The sequence below is a fragment of the Cibotium barometz genome, chromosome 4 (assembly GCF_041138505.1).
Source record: "Cibotium barometz isolate CiBa-2024 chromosome 4, ASM4113850v1, whole genome shotgun sequence".
NCBI lineage: Eukaryota > Viridiplantae > Streptophyta > Polypodiopsida > Cyatheales > Cibotiaceae > Cibotium > Cibotium barometz.
Genome location: NC_141049.1, coordinates 65,502,950 through 65,529,237, shown reverse-complemented (window position 1 = coordinate 65,529,237; position 26,288 = coordinate 65,502,950). Strand labels below are relative to the sequence as shown.

At 44.7% G+C, this 26,288-nt stretch overlaps 1 protein-coding gene across 1 annotated transcript; it reads right to left on the bottom strand.

Annotated features, from left to right (window-relative positions):
* Window positions 1-265: 265 nt before the first annotated feature.
* On the bottom strand, window positions 266-24,254 carry LOC147639521 (putative methylesterase 11, chloroplastic). Its single transcript, XM_086792228.1, has 5 exons — window positions 23,616-24,254; window positions 2,076-2,309; window positions 1,779-1,922; window positions 1,444-1,578; window positions 266-1,289 (listed from the first exon to the last, which is right to left on the bottom strand). Exons 1-5 carry the CDS (start codon window positions 23,895-23,897, stop codon window positions 1,008-1,010), a joined length of 1,077 nt encoding a protein of 358 aa, XP_086648354.1. The 5' UTR covers window positions 23,898-24,254; the 3' UTR covers window positions 266-1,007.
* Between the last annotated feature and the right edge of the window lie 2,034 nt (window positions 24,255-26,288).

Genomic DNA, 26,288 nt, shown 5'->3' with positions numbered 1-26,288 from the left:
CTAGGGAGTGTCTCCCGGGCTGCCATTATGTATTCGCTGCTCTTCTCTCTCTTAGGAGCAGGAGAGATCTTTTGTAGCCCTACGGGCGTTTTTATATAACTAATGAAAGGATCTTTTCTCGGGAAAAAAAAAAAAGATTGTCACCCTTACTTCAAGATTCATTGTATACCATATACTGGTGGATAAAAACATTAATAATGTAAAAAATGAGTGAGCCCAATCCAATCTAAGAAGTGAAGCAATTTGAACAGCCACAGTCCTTGAATATACAAAAAGGCAACCTTAACATTCCTTTACTTTCACGTTGCTTTTAGAAAGCTGGCATAAAATGTTCTTGAAAAAAAAAACATTGACACGGTATCACTACCATAACACTCAGGTACACTACCTCGTGTATTTATGGTCGAATAAGCCTGTCTTTTCCACAGTAGTACCTTCAACGTAACTCAACTTTACTAAGAGCTAGCATGCTTCTTTTCATGGTTGAAGCAGCCTGCATGTTCTTTCACATCTGTAGTCCATGTGCCTTATGTGCATGGGTTTTACTTTGCTGCATGTGCTTGCTGTGATATCTCCATTGCCTTTCCAAGAGATTGATTTCAATGGGGTATATTTGAAACTCGAGCTCAAGAAAGAAGTAAAGAGTACAGATTACCATTAAGACTTGGAACCCTACACCATCTAGATATTTCAAGGCTAGCTATCTAGAATGATTCAAAAGATAAGAAACCCCTTGACAATCTGGGAAATCTTTGGAACCAAAGCTTTTTAATCAAGCATGGTCATATTCCTGGCACCAACTCCAGCCCTTCAAGTATAGCAGGGAGAGCCTCTCATGCATTGCGCTTATCAAGCCATAGATGTATCACCCCGTTTAAAGCAACTTCAAAATGTAGGAGTTTTTAATCATGAATGGAAGCTATAATTATGAGAGAGAGAGAGAGAGAGAGAGAGAGAGAATGGTTTGATGCCTGAAATCGAAGCCGTCCCTCAGATGGCCACTATGCTTACAATTTTGACTTTATTTGGGAGATCTCCAATAATAACTTGAATAAACCTTGTGGTTTCGAGAAGAATGGAGAATGATCACTGCCTTTGAGTCTGAACACCTGATTTGGTGGGTTGAGCTTGATCAAATTTTGTTGAACTGCTGAGGTCAAGGCGCAATCATCTGTTGTCTCAATGTAGTAACGCGGTACACTACCATAACACTCAGGTGTAAGAGAGATCTTTTCCAGTATGGGAGCAAACGGCATTGGCTTAATTGACGTCATCGCCAATGCTACATCCTGCACAATTGCACCGTTGTTCAGAACATCTTCTAAGCTCATAGCAAGTAGTCCTGGGCAATGCTAGAAAGGAAAAATTAAACACACGTAACCTTGACATACTCAAGAAGGGTAAACTTAACAATTTGAGAAACAAGATGATGGAATACTCAACCTTGGCTGGACTTTGATTGAATAGTAGATCCTTCAAAACATCTTTTTTGAACTCAACCGCTGTAGGAGCTTGTGTATTTCCATTACCGTATAAAAAAACTTGGGACTTTTGCAGCAAATCATCTGGAGTAACAACCTGCACATAGACTTTGTAGCATGAGACAAATAGAGTGCCCACACATGCAACACGATCCCCCCAACCCCCCAACCCCCCACCCCGCCCCCCCCCCCCAAAAAAAAAAAAAACAAACCAAAAAAAAAAACATGCGCACAACACATGCACATGCAGTGTGCACACGTGCACGCACACATTATGTTCATTATGCGGGAGCATACTTCGGGAGAAAAAACATCAAAAGCTCTTTGTCCATTTGCAACCATGGTTGCAGAGACAAAGACAGATTTTGCTATCTTCTGAGGGAACCTCTCCATCACGTATGATATACATGCACCTCCAAAATCATGGCCAACCAGCATCACCTGAAAAGAAAGCGTTCCAAGTAATCAAAATGAAACACACCATAATGTGCAAAAAAGATTCGGCACATTTAGTCTGAAAAATATAGGACATGCTTTTAACATGCATACAGTATGAGACATATCAGTTCATCACCACATCACTGTGGCACAAACCTTCTCAGTTTCCGGAAGCATTTCCAAGAAAATGGTAAGGGGTTTCACATAAAGCTCAAGGGAAGAGATACAGTTTGGATCAGTTGAGTCTATCCCTGATCCAGCTAAATCAATTGCATTAGCCGTAAATCCTGCCTCGTCAAGTAAGGCTATTAACTTGTACCAGCACCAAGCTCCAAACCCCCCGCCATGGACCAAAACAATTTGCTTTGTTTCAGCATTGAGTGAAGCTTCCTGCAAGGTGAGACACCCAGTCAAGGTTACAAAACTACTACAAACATTAAACTTCTTTTGTCACCATTCTTGATTTAGAGACTTTTCGGCTTTATGAAAGTGGACCCTTACTAAAAACTACAACAGAGCGTTCTCATCCCACTTTTCTCAAGTGCACTATTTTTAATTCAGAAGAGAAAATGCAGGTAGAGGTACAACTTGAGATGCAAGGGCTAATAGAAAATGCAAGTAGAGGTACAACTTGATAAGGAACTTGAGATACAAGGTCTAACGAACACACAACTAAAAGCATCATTTTGAGCAGATGTGTTAAAGTGTATCTTTTAAGAGCTTTTTTTTGTTCTCACAGGAATTAAAAATTGAATTTTCAGCCTCTCAGTTTTTTTTTTCAAAAAAGGAGACTCCTATTAAGTATGACAAAATACACCAACTAGGCTAAAACCCTCTGTAAGGCGAAGTGCTAAAAACATAATCGACCTAGAACACACCACTGGGGAAGCCCTTCAGGGAGATAATAACACTATGATAAACCAGTAGGAGAGGGGGTAAAAAACAATCCATGAGCCATAGTGGTCTGGAGTCAGTGTCCTCATCCAAGTCATCCTCACCGTGTGGACGATATCAGACCAAATAATGCATAGAGACTGCATATGATAAGTCTGAGTGCCCTTCATAACCTCCATTCATCTGGAACGCCAAATTTGCCAAGTTGTAATGCTCAAAATGATCTCCAAGAAGAATCTTCTTGTCCTGTATGGTACAAACTGGGAGCTGGAACCTCCTCCAGTGGACATCTTTAAACCATCAATCTATGTATCTGTAGGGCATGATCAGAGTTGGACTGTTGGTGTCTTCACAAAAGGCCCGTGGAGGCATGGTTGTTTCTCGTACCGGTACTATTCGTACCGTACAGTTCGGTTTTGTACGGTACGATTTTTTATTTTTATTCCCCCCCCCCCCCCCCCCCCCACCTTGAGAAAAAAATCCCAAATGCTCAACAAAAATAGAAATCCTGCTCAATGAAGATCCCAAATGCCTCCAATACTTCGCAACTTTCGTGTCTACTCAGCATTCCATATGGGGTTGCTGAGAGAACCAAAAAATCTGACATGGTAGACTGGTAGTGTACACTAAATTGGTAGGATGACGAGAGAATCTTGCTACATCACTTGGAGATCCCTGGTATAGGTAGGCTAGACAGTCAAATCCTCAAGTTATGTACGAGGGAGAGGATTTAGACAATGCCATTTTGATCTACAAAGGAGTCCTTAAACCTATCACCTTAGATGCACTTCCCGTATCTGTGCAAGGACGGTCCCTTAGTCATAAACACTACAGTGGGAGACCTTTGGTATTGCATTACCCATGTAGGCTCTTTTTTGGAGACAATTGGGAGATCCAACTAACAAAGACACATCTCCATGTTCTGGTTTCTCAAGCATTGTGGACTCTTCCACACCCCCCCCCCCCCCCCCAAAAAAAAAAAAACCTTCCCTCACATTCAAGCTTGAAGCTCCATAGTTTCTAAGTGTTTTAAAAAAACCGTATTTTATCGTACGATATCCCAAAAATTCCCATACGGTGACAACTATGTGTGGGGGCCTAACATGGGTGCTTGCAAAAGCGTGTTTATGAATTGATTGATTGTGATTAGCACCTAATCAAAGACTTAAACCCATGTACAAACTACTTCTTCTTCATGCTCAATACACAATAGAGAGATGATCTAATCTACCATGTATTACTAATATGAAGTATATACAATGCTGAAAAGAGATACTCATTGGTAGCGTTGCTCATGAGCTCTCAATGACTCAATGATGATCAATGAATGAATATGGCTATGGACTAGACTCCTATTTATAGTGTCTAATATTGGTGACTTGGCTGCCAACTCCATCAACCCTAATAATAATGTCCAACTAAGTGTGTTCACACAATAACCCAATAACTCTATTCACATTGGACTGCTCATTGGGCACGTGGACAATATTACAATGATATGGCACAATAGCCCTTACAAAGACATAAATCCGGCCATGTACTCGACCTCTGAGCTGGCTAATGGTGGGTAGAAGCATGTCCATGTCACACTCGGGAGAGTGTGCACGTGACATCTCTTTTTAACCTAGAGCAGAGCACGGGTGCAACCGATGCTCTGCCCCGGTACAGATCTTCTGGCAAACTCGCTCTCTGCTCCACACCCGGGTCCGAACTCCAATAGCATGGCTACTAGACCTATTGTCTCCAATGATGTCTCCACCACAACCTCCTTAGGAACTGCCAACACTAGAACTAGCCCCTATGCCTCCGGATGCTCAGCTAGCATGGTAGACACCATTGTGGAATCGCTCATCTCATCCTCCTTTTCAATGGATTTGGAGTGAAAAATCTGAAGTTCACTTGATGACTCGTCTTTGTCCTCGGATATTGGAATGGACTCTGGGATGGGTCGTTCTCAATCTGTCTAGATCACCTCCAAGCCTAGTAGTAGTGTTTACTCTCTGACACACCTACGAGTATGGAGGGCACAGCCAAACATTAGAGAGCAAACCGACCGACAGGGTCAAACACGTGGCAATGGTGACATGGTAGTCATGTACAGCCGGCCGATAGCTACTACTGGCCGACTAGGAGCATTGGTGCATATGTCATCATTTGGCCATTTATATGGTCTTCCCCAATTTCTCGTGCCCAAATGTGGCCAGTTTCTCGCGCCCAAATGTGGCCAGTGTGGATCATGTTTTCTGGGTCCCAGTTCCGCGCTTTCCGATGTGCCAAATTCGTGCTCGAAAATGCCAGTGCCGTACATGTTCCACGACCAGGAGATTTGTCCATAAATCAAGTGCACATGCACACATGTTCGCATGCTTGACATTGTTTTTACGTGACCTGTATTCGTGTGTTTGCCTGCTATGAATGTCTAGTTCACGGGCCTGGGAAGCCTACTCGTGGCCTACAGTGATTAAAGATGCATGGAAATTTGCTCAAGAGAGTGATGTTTGTCAGTGAGTGGACCAAAAGGTGCCAAAGGACAGCCCTGTCTAACTGAGCAGGAGAGGGAGAATCTGTCACCACGGGCTCCCTAAATGAGAACCTAGCTCTATGAGGCTGAGTAAAGTCCTGAGACTCCACGAATCCACCCCATGGGGAATCCCATCCGGCTCATAGTGCCCTCCAGAAAGCTCCAATCCACCCTATCATAAGCTTTCTCAAAGTCTAGGAGTAGCACAATGAGATCCTACTACCGCATCATGGCCGAAGCTATCGCCCCCCCAGAAGGTAAAGATGTTGTCCAGAATGCTCCGATCCTGAACAAAGCCGATCTGAGTGTCATGGATCAAGTTTGGGAGAAAAGGCTGAAGTCTCCTACTGATGGCCTTGGTCAAGATCTTATAGGCTGTCCCCAGAAGGGTGATGGGTCTCCACTGTCGGATCTCCAATCTGTCACCACCCTCCTTGGGAATCAAGTGAATCAAGCCCTCTGAGAGTGAAACTCGCCTAAGAAGCGCAGGAGTGGGTGTGCATCACTTTGACCATGAGCACAATTAAACATTTCAGCATTTAATCACAAACAATCCACAAAGCTGAAAATAAAAGTTGCACAACCGACACCACATAGAGACTGGAATGGACCCGACCCCCCCCCCCCCCCCTTTGGAGTATTTCATTATCCAAGGAGAAATATTGAGTGCCGGCCTTACTCTCCCCATGGGAGATGCCGGATTATCCATATACAATCATAAACCTGTCCTTCATCCAATATGGCTATCCAACATGTCCTTCCATAGCCGCACAAACATGTATAACAACCCACATGACTCTTCCATACGCGCATAAACTTGTATGACAGCCCATATGGCTATTCCACGAGCACATAAACCTGTAAACCAGCCCATGTGGCTCATCCATGAACTCATAAACCTGTAAACTAGCCCATGTGGCTTATTCATGAGCTCATAAACCTATATAGCAGCCTGTATGTCGCATCCATGAGTGCCAAAACCTGTAAACCAGCCCATGTGGCTCATCCATGAGCACATAAACTAGTATAACAGCCTGTATATCACATAAAACTAGAAATTTCAGCATGCTTTACGACCGTTTTGCTGAAAAACAGCCATCCAGGGTGTGCAAGATGGTGTAGAGTAGCGAAAATCATCTTCCCCAAGCTGGATATGGCTATGGTGGGCTTAGAAATGAAGAGAAATGGAGAAAAATCAGAGTTTTCAACCTCCAAAAACCTGTTTGAAGCTCAAACTTGAAGGGGAGAAACAGTTAGGGTTTCACTTGTGGGAGACACACACAGAGAAGGGAGAGAGAGAGAGAGAGTTGTGGGGATAAGTCAACTCATAAGGCATGAGTGTGTGACTCCCCTATCACACATGTATATTGCACTAGTACACATAGTGCACTTAGTACATTAAAAGTACTAAGTGTACTATGTACTATAACTTATGGGCTTGTACACACTATAAGGGTGGGCATAACGCCTTTACCCCAACAACCTCCCACTTAAACGCAAAGTGCCCTTAAGTAAAGGAAAAGAAAAATCAGCATGTACATGATAATATACAAGGCCATATCAAGGCTGAAACTGGCCTCATCCAATGCCCATCAAGTGTCTGCAATGAGCAAACCGCTCCGGAGGCAAACTCTTTGTCAACAGATCAGCCGGGTTGTCATCCGTATGAATCTTAACAAGCTGAATTTGCTTGTTCTCTATCACCTCTCTGATGAAGTGATACTTCACATCCACATGCTTCGTCTTTGCATGAAAGACAGGGTTCTTTGCCAACTGGATGGCACTCTGACTGTCACAATGCAACAATGGAATATCCCCTGTATATCCCAAATCAACCACTAACCGAGATAGCCATAATGCCTCCTTGCAAGCCTCTGTGGCTGCAATATACTCGGCCTCTGTAGTAGATAAGGCTGTGCACTTCTGCATCCTGGATATCCATGACACAGCACCTCCTGTGAATGTAAACACATAACCGGTAGTAGACTTCCGGTTATCTGGATGACCGGCATAATCCGAATCCGTGTAACCATGCACTAATGCATCCTGTTTGCCAAAACATATGCACATATCCTGTGTGCCCTTCAGGTATCTCATGACACCTTTCACTGCTTCCCAATGCTTCTTGCCAAGGTTGGCCATGTATCTAGAAACCACTCCCACTGCAAATGCAATGTCCGGCCTAGTAGCAACCATGGCATACATGAGACTGCCACAAGCTGAAGCATACGGAATCTTGGCCATATCAGCCCTGTCTCTATCTGACAGTGGGCTGTCCATAGCACTGAGTTTCACATATGGAGGCAAAGGAGTACTAGTCTTCTTCCCCCCGTCCATATTGAACCTCTGCAAGACTTTGCCAATGTATTCCTTCTGAGACAAATACAACACATGCTGATTTCTGTCCCGAAGTATCCGCATACCCAAGATGTGATTTGCATCACCCAAATCCTTCATATCAAAGGTTTGATGCAGCCTCTGCTTCAAGGTATCCATCTCCTTACGAGATTTCCCGGCAATCAACATATCATCAACATACAAGATGAGGATCAATAGACTGCCATCCAAAGCTTTCTTGGTGTACAAGCAGTGATCTATGTCACTTCTCCTGAATTTCTGAGATTTCATGAATGTATCAAATTTATGATACCATTCTCTTGGTGCCTGTTTGAGCCCATAAAGACTCTTTTTCAGCTTGCATACAAGCTTCTCCTTTCCACTCACTCCATAACCCTCTGGCTGCTGCATATATATCTCCTCATGGAGATCACCGTGAAGAAAAGCAGTCTTCACATCCATCTGAATCAAGTCCAGATCATCATGCGCAACCAAAGCCAACACAGCTCTAAGTGTGGTCATTTTGACCACTGGAGAGAATATCTCATCAAAGTCCACACCATATTCCTGCTTGAAGCCCTTAGCCACTAACCTGGCTTTGTATCTTGGCTTTGCATCTGGTGCAACTTTGAGCCTGTATACCCACTTGCATGGCAAAACCTTCTTGCCTGCAGGCAAATGCACCAACTTCCAAGTTCCATTTTTATGCAGAGAATCCATCTCTGACTTCATGGCACGCTCCCATAGAGCTTTGTCTGCCCTCTGTAAAGCCTCTTTGTAACATGAGGGCTCCCCACAGTCAGTGAGCATCAAGTAGTCAACCCCTGGAACAAACCTGTCAGGGGCTCTGGAGGGTCTTGTGGACCTCCGTACCCAATGACCATCATTTGCAGGTTGCTGTCCAGCCTGCATATCCCTCATTGGTGGCTCCTGTTCCAGGCCATAAGGCTGAAATATCATGCCCGGTATCTCCTCCAACTGTGGTATATCCATAGGGATATCTTCTGCCATCTCTGGCTGTCCATTTGGACCATTTTCAGCACCATTTAAGGGCTGGTTTTCCTGCTGTAATGGCTGATTTACAGCCCTTGGTTGTTGTCCATGATGTCCATCATCATCAAAGATGACTCTGCCAGGCTCCTGTTGCCTTGCAGGCTCCTTATACATGCATGTTTCATCAAAAATGACATCATTGCTGCGTATGATCTTTCTATTCATGGGATCCCAAAGTCTATACCCCATTTCACCTCTGTCACCATATCCTAGGAATATGCATTTGTGAGACTTAGGATCAAGTTTGGTGCGCATTTCCCTGCGTATGTGCACGTACGCAACGCAACCAAACACTCTCAAGTGCTTGTATGACGGAGGCTTCCCTGTCCATACTTCTTCTGGCACTTTCCCACCAAGCCTCGTGTTAGGTGACCTGTTTATAAGGTGAACGGCTGTCATAACAGCTTCAGCCCAAAAACCATGAGGTAATGCAGCATGTGACAACATAGAACGGACCTTCTCCTGTATGGTCCTGTTCATCCTCTCTGCTGTCCCGTTTTGTGGAGGATCATAAGGAGTAGAGAGCTCCCTCTTGATGCCTTTAGCATCACAAAAGTCCTGAAACTGTTTGGACATATACTCTCCACCATTGTCGGAACGCAAAGCCTTCAGTGTTTTGCCAGTTTGATTCTCAACAAGAGCAACAAACTTCTCAAACACTGAGAATGTATCACTCTTCAAACGAAGAGGATAAACCCACACCTTGCGTGTGGCATCATCAATAAAAGACACAAAATATTTTGCCCCTCCCAAAGAAAGCTGAGGCATCTCACATACATCTGTATGCACAAGCTCTAACTGAGCATCTTTCTGTCCAAGAGCTTTCTTGTGGGGGCACTGTAGTTGCCTACCATATATACAATGCTCACAAAACTAAAAACTTGAAAACTTTAGAGAAGGCAAGTAACCCAAACGAGACAATTGCTCCATTCCTTTGACACTCATGTGTCCCAACCGGCTATGCCACATAGAAATTTCCGGCAGCTCGGTTGCATTTACATTAGCATGGTGACAAACACCTGCATGCATGAAGTAAAGAGTGTCCACCTTAGAGCCTCTAGCAACAACCAGTGAGCCCTTACTAATTTTCCACTTTCCACTACCAAATGTGGTAACATAATCAGCATCATCAAGCTGTCCAGTAGAAAGCAGGTTCTTCTTGATCTCAGGCACATGCCTGACATCATGGAGCATAAGCTGTGAGCCATCTGAAAACACAAGCCTCACATCACCTCTGCCAAGAATCTTGCATGCATGGTTATCACCCAAATAAACCACTCCTTCATTGCCAGCAGTATACCTGACAAACAAGTCTCTGCAACCTGTGACATGAAAGGAGGCACCTGAATCAATGATCCATGAGTGCATACCATGACCACCTGTAAGAAGTGAATGGGCATCAAGTGAAGAAGTAAATAGGACCTCATCCTCACTGCCACCTGCATGTGACACATTGATTTCTTCAATCTTGACTCCACTTTTGCCCTTTGGCTTTACATCTTTGGCTTCATCTTTCTCTTTGTCTTTGCCTTTTCCCTTTTCTTTTTGATCATTTTTCCATTTGTAGCATTGCTTTTTAATGTCTCTTCTTGCCACAATAATGGCATTCCAAATCCTTTTTGGAGCGAGACTTGCTCCTTCCCCGTTCTTGGCTTTTTCCCCTTTGCTGGGATCTCCCACGTGCATTCATTGCATTGGACTTTCCAACAGAGTTGTTTTTTCTGTTCATCTCTTCTTGAAGAAGAGCACCCTCAACATCTGCATATGACAGCATAGCATGCGAATTGCTAGTGGCTGTCCTAAATGCGTCCCAACTCTCTGGCAAAGTGCATAACAGAAAAGTGGCTTTGAACTCATCGTCCATTGCCAACTTTTGATTTATAACTTGGCTGACAATACCATTAAACTCATTGAGATGGGCTGTCATAGACGCCCCTTCCTTCATCTAAAGACCTATGAGTTTCTTCAACCAATACACTTTGCTTGAGGCACTTTGTTGGGCATACAAGTCCTGCAATCTCTGCCACATTCCCCAAGCTGTCTTCTCTTCACGAATGCTGAAAAGTAATGAGTCTGACACAGACAACATGATAGTAGATCTTGCCAGCTCATCCATATCTTCCCACTCTTCAGCAGTAAGAGAAGCGGGCATCACACCCCTTTCTTTGATAGGCTTGTGCTCCTTTTTCTGAAGCAACACATTGTAGCACTGGGTTTGCCAAATATCATAATTATGCGAACCTTCAAGCTTCTTGATGTGAAGCAATGAAGAGCTCTCACCTGTGGTTGCCATAGCAATATGCAACCTGTCAATGCCTGACTCCCTGCAAAATGTGCAAACACTGCACCAAAAGCACACAAAGTGCTCACAATTGTTCTCCCAAGCTTTATCTCCCACTGCGGAAGCAAGAATGCAACTTTTCTCCCACTTTATGTGATGAAATCACCAAAATCTGGTTGCTGCAGATTTTGGACAGCACCTTAAATGTGCTCTATTGCCCTTCCAAAGTACTGTACAGCAGGACGAAGTGCTCACCAATGATGTACCAAACCTGTACCGGCAAGTACAGCAGCTGAAATTGAACCTTTTGGTCACTCAAAACAGTGTACAGCCATGCCAAAACTTGCACAAAGCTGTGCCAAATCTGTACCAGCAGGTACAGTAGCAATAAATGCTCTCCTGGCTGTCCAAATGAGTGAAAATCAGACTTTTACAGTCCCGAACACTGCATAAAACAGTCCCGAACAGAAATTGGGCAAAAGCCCCTTGACTGCAAGCTGATTTTTGAGGATTCAAGGCATAAATGTCTTGCCTGCTGCTTTGCCAAGCTCAACAAGCATACGAACTTGAAAAGCCCCTTGATTTAAGATCAATTTCTGATCATACATGGTACATTGACGCACATGAAGGCATCCAGAGTGTTCACGATGCTTCCCCCTGGCCACATATACATCCAAATAATGAAAGCCCCTTGATTCACAGGCACATTGAGTGCTTGTAAGGCATCAGCACATTATCCACAGCATCAAATGCGATTGCCTGCATGCAAATCAACCAAATCGGCACAAAAGCCCCTTGATTTGCACTGCAATTTGCTGCAATTTTGCCCAAATGTGCGATTTTCACATCATACAGCATGTATGAGTGCTTAATTGCACAATTACATCAAAAGCCCCAAATTTCGACATCCAATTTCCTGCAAATTGATCCTGATTGTGACCAATTTCCTGCAAATTGATCCTGATTGTGACCAATGTCACCCAATTTTGCCAATTTTGCTCAAAATTGAGCAATTCGACACCTGTATCTGCTCAATTGTTGATTGTACTTGCTCAATTGCAAATCCAAAAAAAAAATGAGGAAAATACTTGTAATTTTCTGATTTTTCTCTGATTTGCAGGCGGGTTGATGAATTTGGTGCTGCTGCAGAAAGATTGTGCTGATGAAAACTCCTCACTGTGGGGTTGGCGATGGGCAAATGCAGAATTTTGCTGAAAAGCTCTCAAAAAAATCTCACGCAGAGGAGTGGTGGAGCTTTTCTCCCACGTGCGGGCCTTCAGATTGCTGTGCGTGTACGGATGCTAGGTTGCATAGCTCTCCTCGTGGACGTCTCCTCGCTGGCCTCCTCGCTACCTCACCTGCTGCGAGCGCCGCTGGTCGTAAGCGTTGTTACGCTTTGGGACAGCAAGGACAAAAGGTCCGTTCTGTTCCGCCCGTCAGCCTGTCCGCCCAACACTTCGCCTAGCACAGGTCGCTAATGGTTCAACGCCCGCCAGTGAGCGTCCTTGCCTTCGTGTCCTTGGCTTCTTCGCTCGCCTAGAGCCAGCCTACACGCCTGAAGTCGACGGGCTCCCTTCGCTTGTGTTTCCGCCGCCTCCTTCATTGGCTTGCGCTACACGTACTCGCTCACGTTTAGCAGCCTGTTGACGCCCGCCTTGTGGACCAGCCTGTTCAAATTGCAGCTGCCTTGTCCTCAGCAACATGAAAGAAGAAAATCCCACTTCTTTCTCCTCGAAGGAACTGAAGGCTCTGATACCAGTTGAAGGGGAGAAACAGTTAGGGTTTCACTTGTGGGAGACACACACAGAGAAGGGAGAGAGAGAGAGAGAGTTGTGGGGATAAGTCAACTCATAAGGCATGAGTGTGTGACTCCCCTATCACACATGTATATTGCACTAGTACACATAGTGCACTTAGTACATTAAAAGTACTAAGTGTACTATGTACTATAACTTATGGGCTTGTACACACTATAAGGGTGGGCATAACGCCTTTACCCCAACAAAACTCGCCCAAGAGATAGCTCTCTCATATTCAAAATAAGCAAGAAAAGGCTACAATGCCATGTGTAGAGGTGAATTGACAAGTGTGAGGACACTTGTCTCACTTTTATCCTCTTATCTACCACATGTCCCAAATCGAAAGTCCAAAAATTCCACAATCTTCAACTCTAAAAATATCCCAAATGATAGCTAACTTCACAACGGCACTTTGGCAGTACTCCATCTATGTCGAATTCCTTAGGTAATGACGCGAATGGAAATTCCATCAGAGATTGCAAAAAACAATGGCTTTTCCTATAATTTAGGAGAGAATCTCTGTGTGTTCCACCACATGAGAAATACATGTAAGCACCATGTAGAAACCTGTTTCATTGCTCGATCTCCCCCAAATCGTCAAGAGTTCGCCATACATACCAAATCTTGTACATTCTTGATCTTTTGGACATCCAAAGCCCATCCACACACATGAATTCTGGAGATGTCGAAAATGGTGACATTCCTCCCAGCTTCTTAAAAGTTGTCCTCAACTTTAAAGCTTCAAACCATATATCAAGATATAACCATGTCCCATCAAGTAGGCAAGAATTCCGTGGAAGATATGCTAGACACAAGCACAAGAGCCAATTGTTTCTCAATAACCAATATCAATGAGATAATCATATGCCAATGAAAATCGCCAACCAGGTGCTAAGACAGTCAAACAAGTGCCATGCACAAGAAACTAGTGTCTCGCACACAGAAACATGTGCTATGCACACAAACTAGTGCCATTCAAGAGCACAAACCATGGTGACAGAAATGTTGGTTCTCCATAGTTCTAGCAATCCTTTCTCCCAATCCCAACAGTTCCCATGTTCTCCCATACAATCCCAACTTTGATCAACGAGCCTGGTGTGGAAACAATGAAACACTCACTCCACAATCCCAACACGAATCCACGTGTATGGTGGAGTGTTCATCGAATTGTCCTCTCACAATCCCAATACGAATCCACATGCATGGTGAGATGGGAGATGTGATTCCAATATGGCTGAAAAAATCCATGTTCCAAATAAATAGGCGAGACAAAACAGTCCCACAAGTCCAGATATCATAATCATGTCCCAAGTAAATGGGCGAGACAAAACAAGTCTCTTGCCAACAGGACGTCAGCCCACATGACCCTTGGCATAGACATAAGTCCCGTACCATCTAGGCGTCATGTCCACTCTACCACTTGCACTTTGTGTTGGTGCACTAACCATACACCTTGGATGAGAGGTGGGCTCAAGTAATAAGATAAAACAGTCACTCACAAGTATACATAGTCTGGTGTTCCATAAGCATTTCTGCTCCACATAGTTTATAGGCATTTCGGCCACCAACTCACACTACCCTCTCAAGTGTCCATGTTCCCTTCCATCTGCTCTCTATTGTTCCACCCACACATGGTAGAAACAATCTTCAAGAGAGCACGTAGGACAAGAGAACGCTACACAGGGTATGTTGTGCTTGACACTATTCTCTGAAGTGCCATGTTCCCTTCCATCTGCTCTCTATTGTTCCACCCACGCATAGTAGAAACAATCTTCAAGAGAGCACGTAAGACAAGAGAACACTACACATGATGAGTTCCATAAGTCCAATGCATCCCAAATAAAGGGAGCCAAAAAGAATAATCCATCCCAGTAAAAGGAGCCATAAACATGATCCATAAACCTGAGGATGGATCCAAATCCCTAGAAAAGAAGCCCATGAATCCATAGACCTGTATACCATAACTCTTACCACATGCTCTGTGCTGACCACACACCTTGGAGTAGAGGTAGACTTTATCCATAAAAGCATCATATCGATGAGATATCCAAATATTTCTTCTCCATAAACTCAGGCAGATTCGTCCATAGAAATCGCTTGCGAAGCCCAATGTCTATATAAATCTCGTCCAAGAAAGAAATCTCCCTAGATATAATCCATCCCAATAAAGGGAGCCATGAAAAGAATTCATCCCATTAAAGGGAGCCATAAGTCCATAAAGCCGTCATACTGAAGAATGCAAAAGATGACCATATATATATAACCATGTCATATATTGAAGTCCTCGAGCATCGTGCTCACAATAGAGATGACCTCTAGATTCTAGGCTTCTTAGCTACGCAAAGAATTTTTCCTACAACACATTCAAGAAAAACATACAACACTTCTCTTTGAATTTACACACAAGGGTTAGGTGTTCAAAACACATAAACCATGAAGAATCAAAAAGTAATAGCTTTGTAACCTTAAAGAATACTTAGCTCTTCTTCTTTTGCTGAAAACATCATGGAGCCATGAGACAAATAGAACTCCATTATAGCTTGCTTTAAGCTTGAGAAGCAGCTTCCATAATACAAAGATAGCAGATAGACGCCTCCTCACAGACTCCAAGAAACCATAATGTTCACTTTCCATTATGCCTGGTATTGCTACGTATAATCCTACCAATGGCCATAGTATGCACCTTAATAAGATCGTTCTCACATAAGAATGAGAGAAAGCCTTATGCTCTGATACCAATGAAACTCGCCTGGGAAGCGCGGCAATGGGTATGCATCTCTTTGACCATGAGCACAATTAAACATTTCGGCATTTAATCAAACCATTCAACAATCCACAAAGCTGAAAATAAAAGTTGCACAACTGACACCACATAGAGCGCACAAACATGTATAACAGCTCACATGGCTCTTCCATACGCACATTAACTTGTATGATAGCCCATATGGCTATTCCACGAGCACATAAACCTGTAAACCAGCCCATGTGGCTCATCCATGAACTCATAAACCTATAAACCAGCCCATGTGGCTCATTCATGAGCTCAAAAACCTATATAACAGCCTGTATGTCGCATCCATGAGCGCCAAAACTTGTAAACCAGCCCATGTGGCTCATCCATGAGCGCATGAACTAGTATAACAGCCTGTATGTCACATAAAACCAGAAATTTCAGCAAGCTTTAGGACCGTTTTGCTGAAAAACAGCCATCCGGGGTGTGCAAGATGGTGTAGAGTAGTGAAAATCATCTTTCCCAAGCTGGATATGGCTATGGTGGGCTTAGAAATGAAGAGAAATGGAGAAAAATCAGAGTTTTCAGCCTCCAAAAACCTGCTTGAAGCTCAAACTCGCCCAAGAGATAGCTCTCTCATATTCAAAATAAGCAAGAAAAGGCTACAATGCCATGTGTAGAGGTGAATTGACAAGTGTGAGAACAATTGTCTCACTTTTATCCTCTTATCTGCCACATGTCCCAAATCAAAAGGCCAAAAATTCCACAATCTTCAGCTCTAAAAATATCCCAGATGATAGCTAATTTCACAACGGCGCTTTGGCAATACTCGATCTCTGTCGAATTCCGGAGGTAATGACGCGACAGGAAATTCCATCAAAGATTGCCAAAAATAGCAATTTTCCCTAAAATTTAGGAGATAATCTCTGTGTGTTCCACCACATGAGAAATACATGTAAGCACCACGTAGAAACCTGTTTCATTGCTCGATCTCCCCCAAATCCTCAAGAGTTCGCCATACATACTTTCCACTTGACACTTGAGCTCCAAAACCCATTTTTGTGTCCAAGAAACCGTCTCGAGTGCCTGGACCATGCTACGGACACTCGGTCCTCTCTACTGGATAATCTCCCATTCCCAAAGCTTGTACATTCTTGATCTTTTGGGCATCCAAAACCCATCCACAGACATGAATTCTGGAGATGTTGAAAATGGTGACAGAGTGCCTCTCTGGCATGGCACCTGTGATCATAATCTCATTCAAGGCAGCTCGAAGGCCACCTTCCATGAGGTCCCAATGGCAAAGAAAGAAGGAGACCGGAAGCCCGTCCCCCCTGGGCATTTGCCCCTGGGAAGTGCTGTCAATGCCTTTGCCAACCTCAGCAGTAAATGGTGTCAATAAGAATGACCGAAGAGAAGGGGGAACCACCTCCCTCGAATGCCGCTAGACCCTCTCGCGTGGGTCCACTACCTGTGGAGATGCTGGGGCACCAGTGAGGAAGGATCGAAAAAAGTCTGTGGCGATGGCTATCACTTGGCGGGGAACTGAAACAATAGCTCCATCCTGGCCACGCAACCTGCGAATACCGTCTCTCCTCCTGTGGTGGGGGCCAACTATCTCAAAGAAATCCTCAATGACTCTGTCGCCCGCCTGAGTCTAGAAAGAGGCCCTCGCATGATACTGTCAAGAATCTAGCTGCGGAAGCGTTACACACACGTACACGTAGAGAGAGAGAGAGAGAGCCGAACAAGCTTGATATTAATTAGAATTGCAAACAAAAGCACGTCCATAGTGTTGTCAAGCCGTTCTTCTCGCCAGATGCATGTGCTTTGAACTCCGTCACACGGTTCCAATACACCTGATGGAAGCTTTGATTAGCCCCCTCTCCCCCTCACGTGCCTCTCTCTGGCTGAAACATGTGAGGGGAGTATCTCCATAGTTACGTTGAAGTTGACACCTCCCAATCCCCCTCTGCTGCAATAGCCCGAAGAAGATAAAGAGTCTCACTGCTCCTGGATAATGGGAACCCTGGTCCAAATGGCTTGCCACAAGATGTTAGCATGGAAATCATCCGCAACCTCGATGTCAACCAATTGATTATCAAGAAAACTATCCTTTGTGAACTGGAAACTGCCAAAGAGTGATGGTTAGGGTCCTCGGATCTGAGTCTCGAAACCAACTCCACAACACGGAAACTTTGTTGTACACATGTCCACTGGTACAGATATCCTTGTCGCTTCATAGCCAAATCAAATACTTTGCTCATGCATGGAGAGTCCATCACAGTTGTAGCTAGGAAACACCCGCCAAAATTCATCAAGGCTCTCGGATTTTCTTGTTCTTTGGTCCACTTATATAGACATACTAGTCTCTTTGAGAATCGCCACCAGGTACCCCTGCCAGAATCTTGTCGACGCTCAACATGTGAACGCTCCATCGAGGTCCACTCTTCAAGGTCAACCTTCCAAACGTGCATGGGAACGATGTTTCAACTGTATGTGCTGTCGCTGCCACCTCCACTGTACGCGCTCCTCTCGCTCCTCTGTGCTCAGCTTAGCCCGCTCAGCCTTGCTGCTCTCTTGGTGTCTCCAAGCTGGCCACCAGACAAAAAAACGCTGCTCTCACTTTGCATACACTCCTGCTAGACAGAAAACGCTGCTTGCCTTGTGCCTTGCTTGGCCTGCCTTGCGCCAAACGCTGCTTGCCTTGTGCCTTGCTTGGCCTGCCTTGCGCCAGATGCGGGACCACAAAGAAAGACGTCAACCACCGCCTCTGCTACTGCTGCCCATGCAACTGGTGTACAGCCTGCCTGCAACCGCCAGACCTTGCTCACAACGCCTTCTCCACGTTCTGCTACCTACTGCCAGGTGTATCGCCGCCTTCTTCTTCTCCTGCTGCTCCTTGCGTGGTGCTGCCGAGAATCACGAGCCTAGGGCTCTGATACCATGTCAAGAATCTAGCTGCGGAAGCGTTACACACACGTACACGTAGAGAGAGAGAGAGAGAGAGAGAGAGCCGAACAAGCTTGATATTAATTAGCAATGAAGTTGAGATTACAATGGTGGGTATAGAGCTTATTTATATGCTCTCACAAGGGTGACCGACCTATACATGATAATTAGTTAATTATCTATAAAGGTGGTTCCCACATGAGATGCATAACTTTAACAGATACTTGTACTCCACCCTCCTCTTTGCTATGGGTCCAATCTTTGTGCGAGCACCGGCAAGCTAACTCTTGATCCACTAGCTATCCGAGGACCTCTCCTGAAGCCGCTGTAAAGAGGTAAGACGACTCCTCAAACTCCTCTCCTGCTCTCGGAAACCCTCTAATCGGCTCTGGGCTGCCTCCTACAAGAAACTGTTGATCTCCCCTAAGCCCTCATCCAATGTGCATGCAACAGAGCTTGAAAGAAAATCCGATCTCGCCCACATCTGCTCTATCCTGCTGCATATATTGGGGTCTTGAATGAGGCTGTCCGGGATCCTCGAGCTTGTTAGCAGTCATCTCCTATCTGTCCATATCACACATCAGGGCCTTCATTGTGGGTGTGCCCGCCCGTATAGGTAGTTCCCCATTTTTTCCTCATTTGTCCATTTCCCTAGTTTTGTTTGGCTCGGGGGGGGGGGGGGGGGGGGGGGGGGGGGTGTGGGCTGCTGCTCGTGTACTCCTGGTCGACTAGTTATGTGCTACCCAACTTGCTCCTTTCTCTTGGCCGACTGGTTTTGTGCAGCCCGACTTGAGTACAGCTAGCCAACTAGTGATATTCCCAATCATGGACATGTTCTCCTGCTGTCGGCTTGCAACTTAGGGCCATATATATGGAGTGTTTTGCCCCCACACTAGATTGTATCATATGTACCGGATCTTGTATGTAGTAGAGTTCCTACAGCTTCTCTCTCTCTCTCTCTCTTCTGCGTTTGTTCTTCCACACCTAGTTCTGCGTTTTCAGGCTGGTGGTTCTCTCTTGCGTTTGCTCATCTTCATCGTGGAGTCTTGTTGCATGTGCTCTCAGTTGTTTGTCTCATATCCGCTACGTATTCTAACATGGTATTCGAATCCCTAGGTGCATAACATAGCACTCCAGAATATCTCTGTAGTCCTGAATCAAAATCGGTAGCTTCTCCACCTTTCGATCCCACACTCGCCGACCCGCAGGTAGGCGTACCTCGTAGGTATGATCGTTAGGCGTCGTGTCCAGACCCAATTTCTGCACAAGTTTGTAATTAACAAAGTTGTGTGAGCTTCCGGGATCCAGAAGAATGTGGATTCTATGGCCATTCACTTCTCCATAAACTCGGAGAAGATCGTGCAAGCCAAAAACCTTAAGAGTTGAAAAGACAATCAGAACATATACTAGGGCGAAAAAGTACAGTGACTGAAGTACCTGTCAAAGACAACTGGTTGGCTGCCTTCGTCTTGGGTCCTGCGTTGTTCTTAGCACCCTTCTTCTTCGAGCACTCGTTACGCATGTGTCCTTTTTCTTCGCAAATAAAGCAACGTCCCTCCTTCTTGAGCTTCAAAGCCTTGAGGAGATGGTTTTTCTTCGCTGAAGTCGAGTTAGAATTCTTCGAAGATTGGTCTAAAGACTTTCCTTATGTCGTACTAGTCATCGGTGTGGAGAATTTCCTTTTGTGCTTGTTTCCCTACTCCGTTACGGGCTTGGTTTTGAAAGAGACTGTCGTATCATCATAAATACGCGCGAAGTGCATGGCCTCATCCAAAGTTTTACATTAGTTAAACGGTACGAGTCGAGTGATCCTGCTACGAAGAAACCCAAAAGAGTCGTAGAACCCATCTTCGTAGCTTTCATCTGCAAGTCTCTAAATTTCTGGAGGTAGACCTCATAAGTGAGGTTCTGCGAGGTCATGGTCAAACTGGCAAACTGAGCAACTATGTCGTAGTCATTCTCCTTCTTGAGGAATTCCTTTTTGAAGACTTCTTTAAACTATGCCCAGGTTGTTGGTTTAGGTTTAAGTTCTTTCCACCGGAGCAAAGCCTTGCCCGAGAGGAAATCTACTGCCAATTGAATCTTTTTGTCATAGTCATATGGATGAAACTGAAAGTGGACCTGCCACTTATGTAGCCACGTGTCCACAATCTCCTTGGTACGCTACTTTTGCTCACCTCCAAACTGCTCCGAAGTGATGTCGGGGCCTAAAGTAGATGCCAAGGTATCCATGCCCAAGAGAGTAGACAGGGTAGTGGTCAATAAAGAGATGGAATTTTGCAAAGTCTGCATCTGCGCGGCGACCTATGCATGATGCTCCACGAAAGAAGTGTCAAAAGTAGCTTTAAACTCCCGAAAATCAGATTTTGTAACACGCGGAAGCTCTAGGGGTCTTCTTTCAACCCTAAACACCACTGAGAACATGCTAATGCAAAAGCGCAGACAGAAGGGAGAGTAGAAAGAGAGATATGCTGGAAATTCAGTATATTCATATAGTACAAAAAGATACTCCTAATCTACAGCCATAGGCTGCCTTCATAAAAGGTGGGAAACACCCAAAAACTGTCCTAATGCTAGACCCATTCCCTAGAGGAATGAATTGAGTACAATGATGAGCTCTTGTGCCTATTTAAAGCCCCTTTGGACCATAGGAGTGCTGGCTGCCTGCTGGTCGGCCAGCCGACTGGCATCTTCTTCATAATATTTTGATGCGCCTGCAGCCAATTGGTCTTCTTGCCATGTTATGATGCGCTTCAACTGCCTTGCTCTTTGGTACAGCCGACAGCTCCTAGAACCAGCCGATAGTACCTCCTTCATGCAACCGACAGCATCCTCTTCATGTCCTCCATGCCTTGCTCCAAGTCCACACTAGCGTCTTCTGCACCTAATGCTCCTAAATTCTGGTTCTAACTGTCTTTTTCTAGCTGCCTCTTCTGGATAATCTCTGAGAATGTCCATGGCATATTCATGCACATGACAGATTTAGTCACAAAATCTTTGAAAAGATCGCCATCGACGGCCTCAGGCGCCGGCAGGTCTTCGTGTTCGGGTGCAGGTTCCAACTCTAAAGCTTGGGTCGACATCGCGAAGTGGAAAAGTTGAAAAGTGAGAGAAAAGCCTAGCTGCAAGCAAGAGAACTCCAGGAGATGTTATATACGTTATTTTCCATCTATCTTTGAAATCGATAATTTATGTACCCGGGTTTTGGCACGTATGCGTTAAGAATAAGGAACAATTGTACCTTCAAAACGGAAGGGACGGCAATACTCTCAGCAATTGAGGTGTTCCGAACCGATTGGTCGTAGGTTTCAATCCCGGTTCCGCGGGGAAGCGCTTTCCCCTCACGCATAGCGCAATCATTGGTAAATTCAACTTAACAGGTATCAAGTTGAGGTCATATTTGCACTACAGGCACAAGTTGACCTTACAGACCGAACAGAGGCTTGTAAAATCTAACGCAACGCTTAGAAGGTCGGTAAAGGCGTGCCCACATGCTAGGAGAATGGCATCCAAAGGCATGAAGCTTAACCACTTTGTCTTCGTTTTTTTTTTTCAAAATGTAGCTCTTTGTTTTTTTTTTTATGCTACGTTTTTTTTTTTCGATAAAAAAACGAAAAGCAACGAAAGAGCTTTTAAAAAACGTGGGCTTAAAAAAAGTCTCGTGTTCTGGCTGCCCGCCACCCTTCGACAGCAAGAAAGGCCGCTGCCGTCACCTGCGACGAACAGTAGCAAATCAAAAAAACGCCGCCCGACTGCACACCGTTTGCGACTGGCTTGGCTGCCTATTTCTCACGCCCAGCCGACGTGCACTCACTCCCTCTCTCTTTCGCTTGTTGATTCACAGCCGACTATTTCTCTAGCTTCTCTCCTTGCCAAAAAACAACTCTTCACAAGCTGTCTACATCGACCCTTACCAAGACCACAACCCAACCTGGGTAGCAACGATGTAAACAAGAACCCATACGCTGAATTCTGAAAAAACAGTAGTATACATGAAAAAACAGCAGTCATCTCGAACTCATACCTCTTTCTTGGACCTCTTTCTTCTCTACCTACCAACTTGCACACTCTTCGAGGCTCGCTCTAATAAAGCTGTCAAATCTCCAAGGGTCTTCTTGTAGAGCAATCTTGAAACGAGACTCGAAACCTGCAAAACAAAGCCATAAAACGTGAAGGGGGTGTAGGCCTGACTCACCACCTAACCGTGATAGCCGTGGGCAAAACCCACAAGACCTGGCTATCCCCACCGAGCCACGAGCTGAGCTAGCTAGCAATACGCACCAACCAATCTCTACTCCATGACGTCCCATACCACCACAGAGCTACCCTTGCAGGCCTCGAGACTACTGCCAACCTCGGCTGCATGAAGCAGGTGCACGTCTGCACTAGATTCAGGCTCCTGACCAGCCGCAGAGCTCTCGCGAGACTCTGACCAACTAACTGACCTTGGCCACTCTTTTATAGGCTCTTGGCCGGTCGCTGGGCTTCCACGCTTGGGTGCCCGCCCGTCACTGCATCCCTAGCCCAGCTCGCCAATCAGCCTACCTAGCTCCAAGCTATTCCAAGCCTCGAAGCTAGTCTTGTGTGCGTGCTACACATGGTAGATACACTATGTGCACATGACAATCCTATTGGCCTTGGTGCCAGTTGAATGGAGAGTGATCAAACATGTCCATGTGCACTCCACGTGTATTCACGGAGTAAGGTGGGAATCAAATATGAACCAATGGATCTTACTACTATAAGCGAAGCCGCCTGTGCATGTGCACAGGAAAAAAAACATATAAGGCCCCACTTTGCAAGAAACATGTAGGTATTGTGACATGCCCTCGCTTGTGGATAGTGTACCGCATGGTCTGCTTTCTCAGATATCATTTCGCCTTTACTTGCAGATCCATGAACTTGAATGAAGTAATGTCATCTGTCTTTTACTTACACATCCATGTGCATGAATGTTGCTTTTAAAAGACATGGTTGCGGTGACATCACCTTACATAGGAAAGTAGTGGTTATGCGAAAGACATCCGTGTGCACGATTGCAGTGATTATACATCCATGTGCAGGATTGTGGGACCATACCATTTTGTTCTACAGGAAGGCTGCTACTTTATTAAAGAATGTTGAATACCTGCTTGTTGAGGAGTTGTTGGGGCTGAAGAACAGGGTCGCTGGCATGGCGTGCACGGGCGCTAGCGCTGCGGGGGAGGCCCTGCTTGGAGCTGGGGGCTTGGTAACGCAGGGATGAGGATCTCTCCAGGCGCATGTGCTGCTGGTACAAGTCCAGTAGCTCCTCTTCCAGCCTAGCATTCTTGCTGCTGCTGCTGCTGGACTTGGGCTTGGGCATTCTCCATGAAGACTTCCTAGAGGGCCTCTTGTCCTTGGGCAGCAAACAAGATAACCGGCCGCCCATCTCGTCCGCTTTCGGGCCTCAAAACTACCGAACCCTTATCTGTTTCTTCCTCGGGCGTGATATAGAAGCAAGCCATGGCCATCCATGAATTTGTCTTTTTAAGAAAAAAGTTGAGTTTTGCGAAAAGCGTTGAGCATCGCTCTTCCTCTTCAGTTCAGCATAAGCTTATAAATGCAGAGTTTTATTAGTTCGTGAGTGAACCTGAGATGTAAAGTAGAAAAAGCCTGCAGTTCGGTAGCAACAGCTGCAGCAGTGGGCGTGCGAGAAAGGACAGAGATTGGGTATAGTGCCTAGAAAACCACGAAGAAAGGCCAGCCGCCCGCCCAAGTAGGAGCGCCAGTGCGCTTTTTGTGGAGTGAAAATGGGAAAGCCAAGGCTAGGGCTAAGGGTAGGCTAGCCTCTGAGCACGTGTCATACACGTGCGTGTCGAATATCCACGACCTAGTTGTCGGGAGCATTGGTAATTCCACTCTCTCTAGGGTAAGCTGGCAAAAGTCCTTAAACATTTTCACCCTGTGAACTTTCATCACCGATTCACACCTTGAATATGCACCTTGTGGCCACTACCCCTAGTTTATTATTATTAACAGGGTTACCTTCCTTCAATTTTTGAAGACATCTCCATATTCTTCTTAACCGCCTCAAAATGCTAATAAAAGGCAGGACTGTGCCATGGGCATTTGAGGCTATGGCCTCTAGTGCACACGAGAGAGAGAGAGAGAGAGAGAGAGAGAGGGAGAGAGAGATTCGCGGAACGAACGCGGGGAGAAAGAGAGAACCAATACATGGCACTATTAGTAGCGATCTTACCTCTACTCCTTGGGTTTCTTAGTCTCCATAAGAAATCCATCTTCACACTGGACATAGATTACTACCCTACAAAAGATCCCAAAGGAGATGAGACCAGGTCAAGCTACATAGAAAGTAGAGAGAGAGGGGTGTTAAAATAGTGATATTACATTTATGTGATATCACTGGACATAGATTACTACCCTACAAAAGATCCCAAAGGAGACGAGACCAGGTCAAGCTACATAGAAAGTAGAGAGAGAGGGGTGTTAAAATAGTGATATTACATTTATGTGAATTAGAGTTTATGAAAGTGTGTTAGAACCTTAGAGGGTGTGTAGAACCTTAGAGGTGAAAGTAATTGAGCTAATTAGGTGTATGAGAGGTTGGTGTGAGTAAGAGAAGTTAGTGGTGAAGTTTATAGAATTAGAGAGATTTTAGGACTTGATTGTAGTAGGTAGCAATATAAGGAGAAGGTTTTAGACATAGGTGTCTTCTCTAAGGCTATAAATATGTAACCTTGTTCACACATTCCGTACATTTAAAATCCCCACCTCTAGCCTAGGAATATTTTATATTATGTATGGGCATGGGCCCAATGATGTAACAAAAGCAAGCCATAAGCCGCAATGGACACCCACTTAAGTTGGGTGGCCGGACAAAGCCAACTTGTATATATATAACTTTTAATAATGTGAATATGAGAAGTCAATCATTTCTCAAGTGCAAAGCTTTCTTATTCTCTTGAGCTCTTACCTTCTTGCTTGCTTGCTTGTATGATTCATACTTGTGTGTGTGATTGGAATGTGTTATGTGCATGCTAGCTAACTTGTGTGAGAGTGTGATTAAGCAAGAGTGGAGAGGAGGGTGGTTCAAGTTTTCTAGCTTAACCATTACCTTTTGGAAGAAGTACTTAAAAGATTGAGAGTAGAGGAAGGGCTCAAACAAGAGAGATTGACACACCTCTCTTGCCTCTCAATTGGGACTTACACGATCCAAAGCAAGAGGTCTAACCACTAACACCATGGTTCGTTATTACGAGAGATAAAGAAGGTTCTTGGCATGAACAAATGGCACCGCTACACCAGGGATCGAAATAGTCTTGGATGAGGAAAGGAAGTAGAGTTATTATCTACTCCAAAATCTTCTATTTTTCTCACTCTATCTTGCCCTTGGATGAATGTTAGGGAGATGTGTTCTAGAGTAGGTTTTTGAGTGATTGTGTGTGCTATTTGCCTATTTGGGAGTGGATTTTTATGATTATAATAGGCTTTCTTTCTAACAACCTTTTTTGTGTTTTTTGTTGATTAGTTTGTTCTATTCTTTTTCTCACATGAGTATGGAATGAAGTGCAAGCTCTTCTAGATGTGATTGAGGTAGGTTATCTCTTCACTTGACTTCTCATCATTACTATGAGCATTAGTCTTAGATTAATTATAAAATTAGTGTGCAGCCAAGACTAGCTTAATCGAGGCATCAATCTTTGTAGTAATTATGTACTCGACAAGGCAACTATTGGTTTCTTCTTACTGCTCCAACTCATAGCAACACTCCTAAATGAGAACATAAAACCACTGGTAGATCTCTTGTTTGCAATACTAC

What these genes read in the sequence shown, in the direction of transcription:
- LOC147639521 (XM_086792228.1), bottom strand. Translation starts at nt 23,897, where the DNA reads ATGGGCGGCCGGTTATCTTGTTTGCTGCCCAAGGACAAGAGGCCCTCT. An exon ending in TGCTTCCGGAAACTGAGAAG is followed by an intron (nt 1,923 to 2,075) that starts GTTTGTGCCACA and finishes CTTTCTTTTCAG; the next exon opens with GTGATGCTGGTTGGCCATGA. An exon ending in TTGATGTTTTTTCTCCCGAA is followed by an intron (nt 1,579 to 1,778) that starts GTATGCTCCCGC and finishes GTCTATGTGCAG; the next exon opens with GTTGTTACTCCAGATGATTT.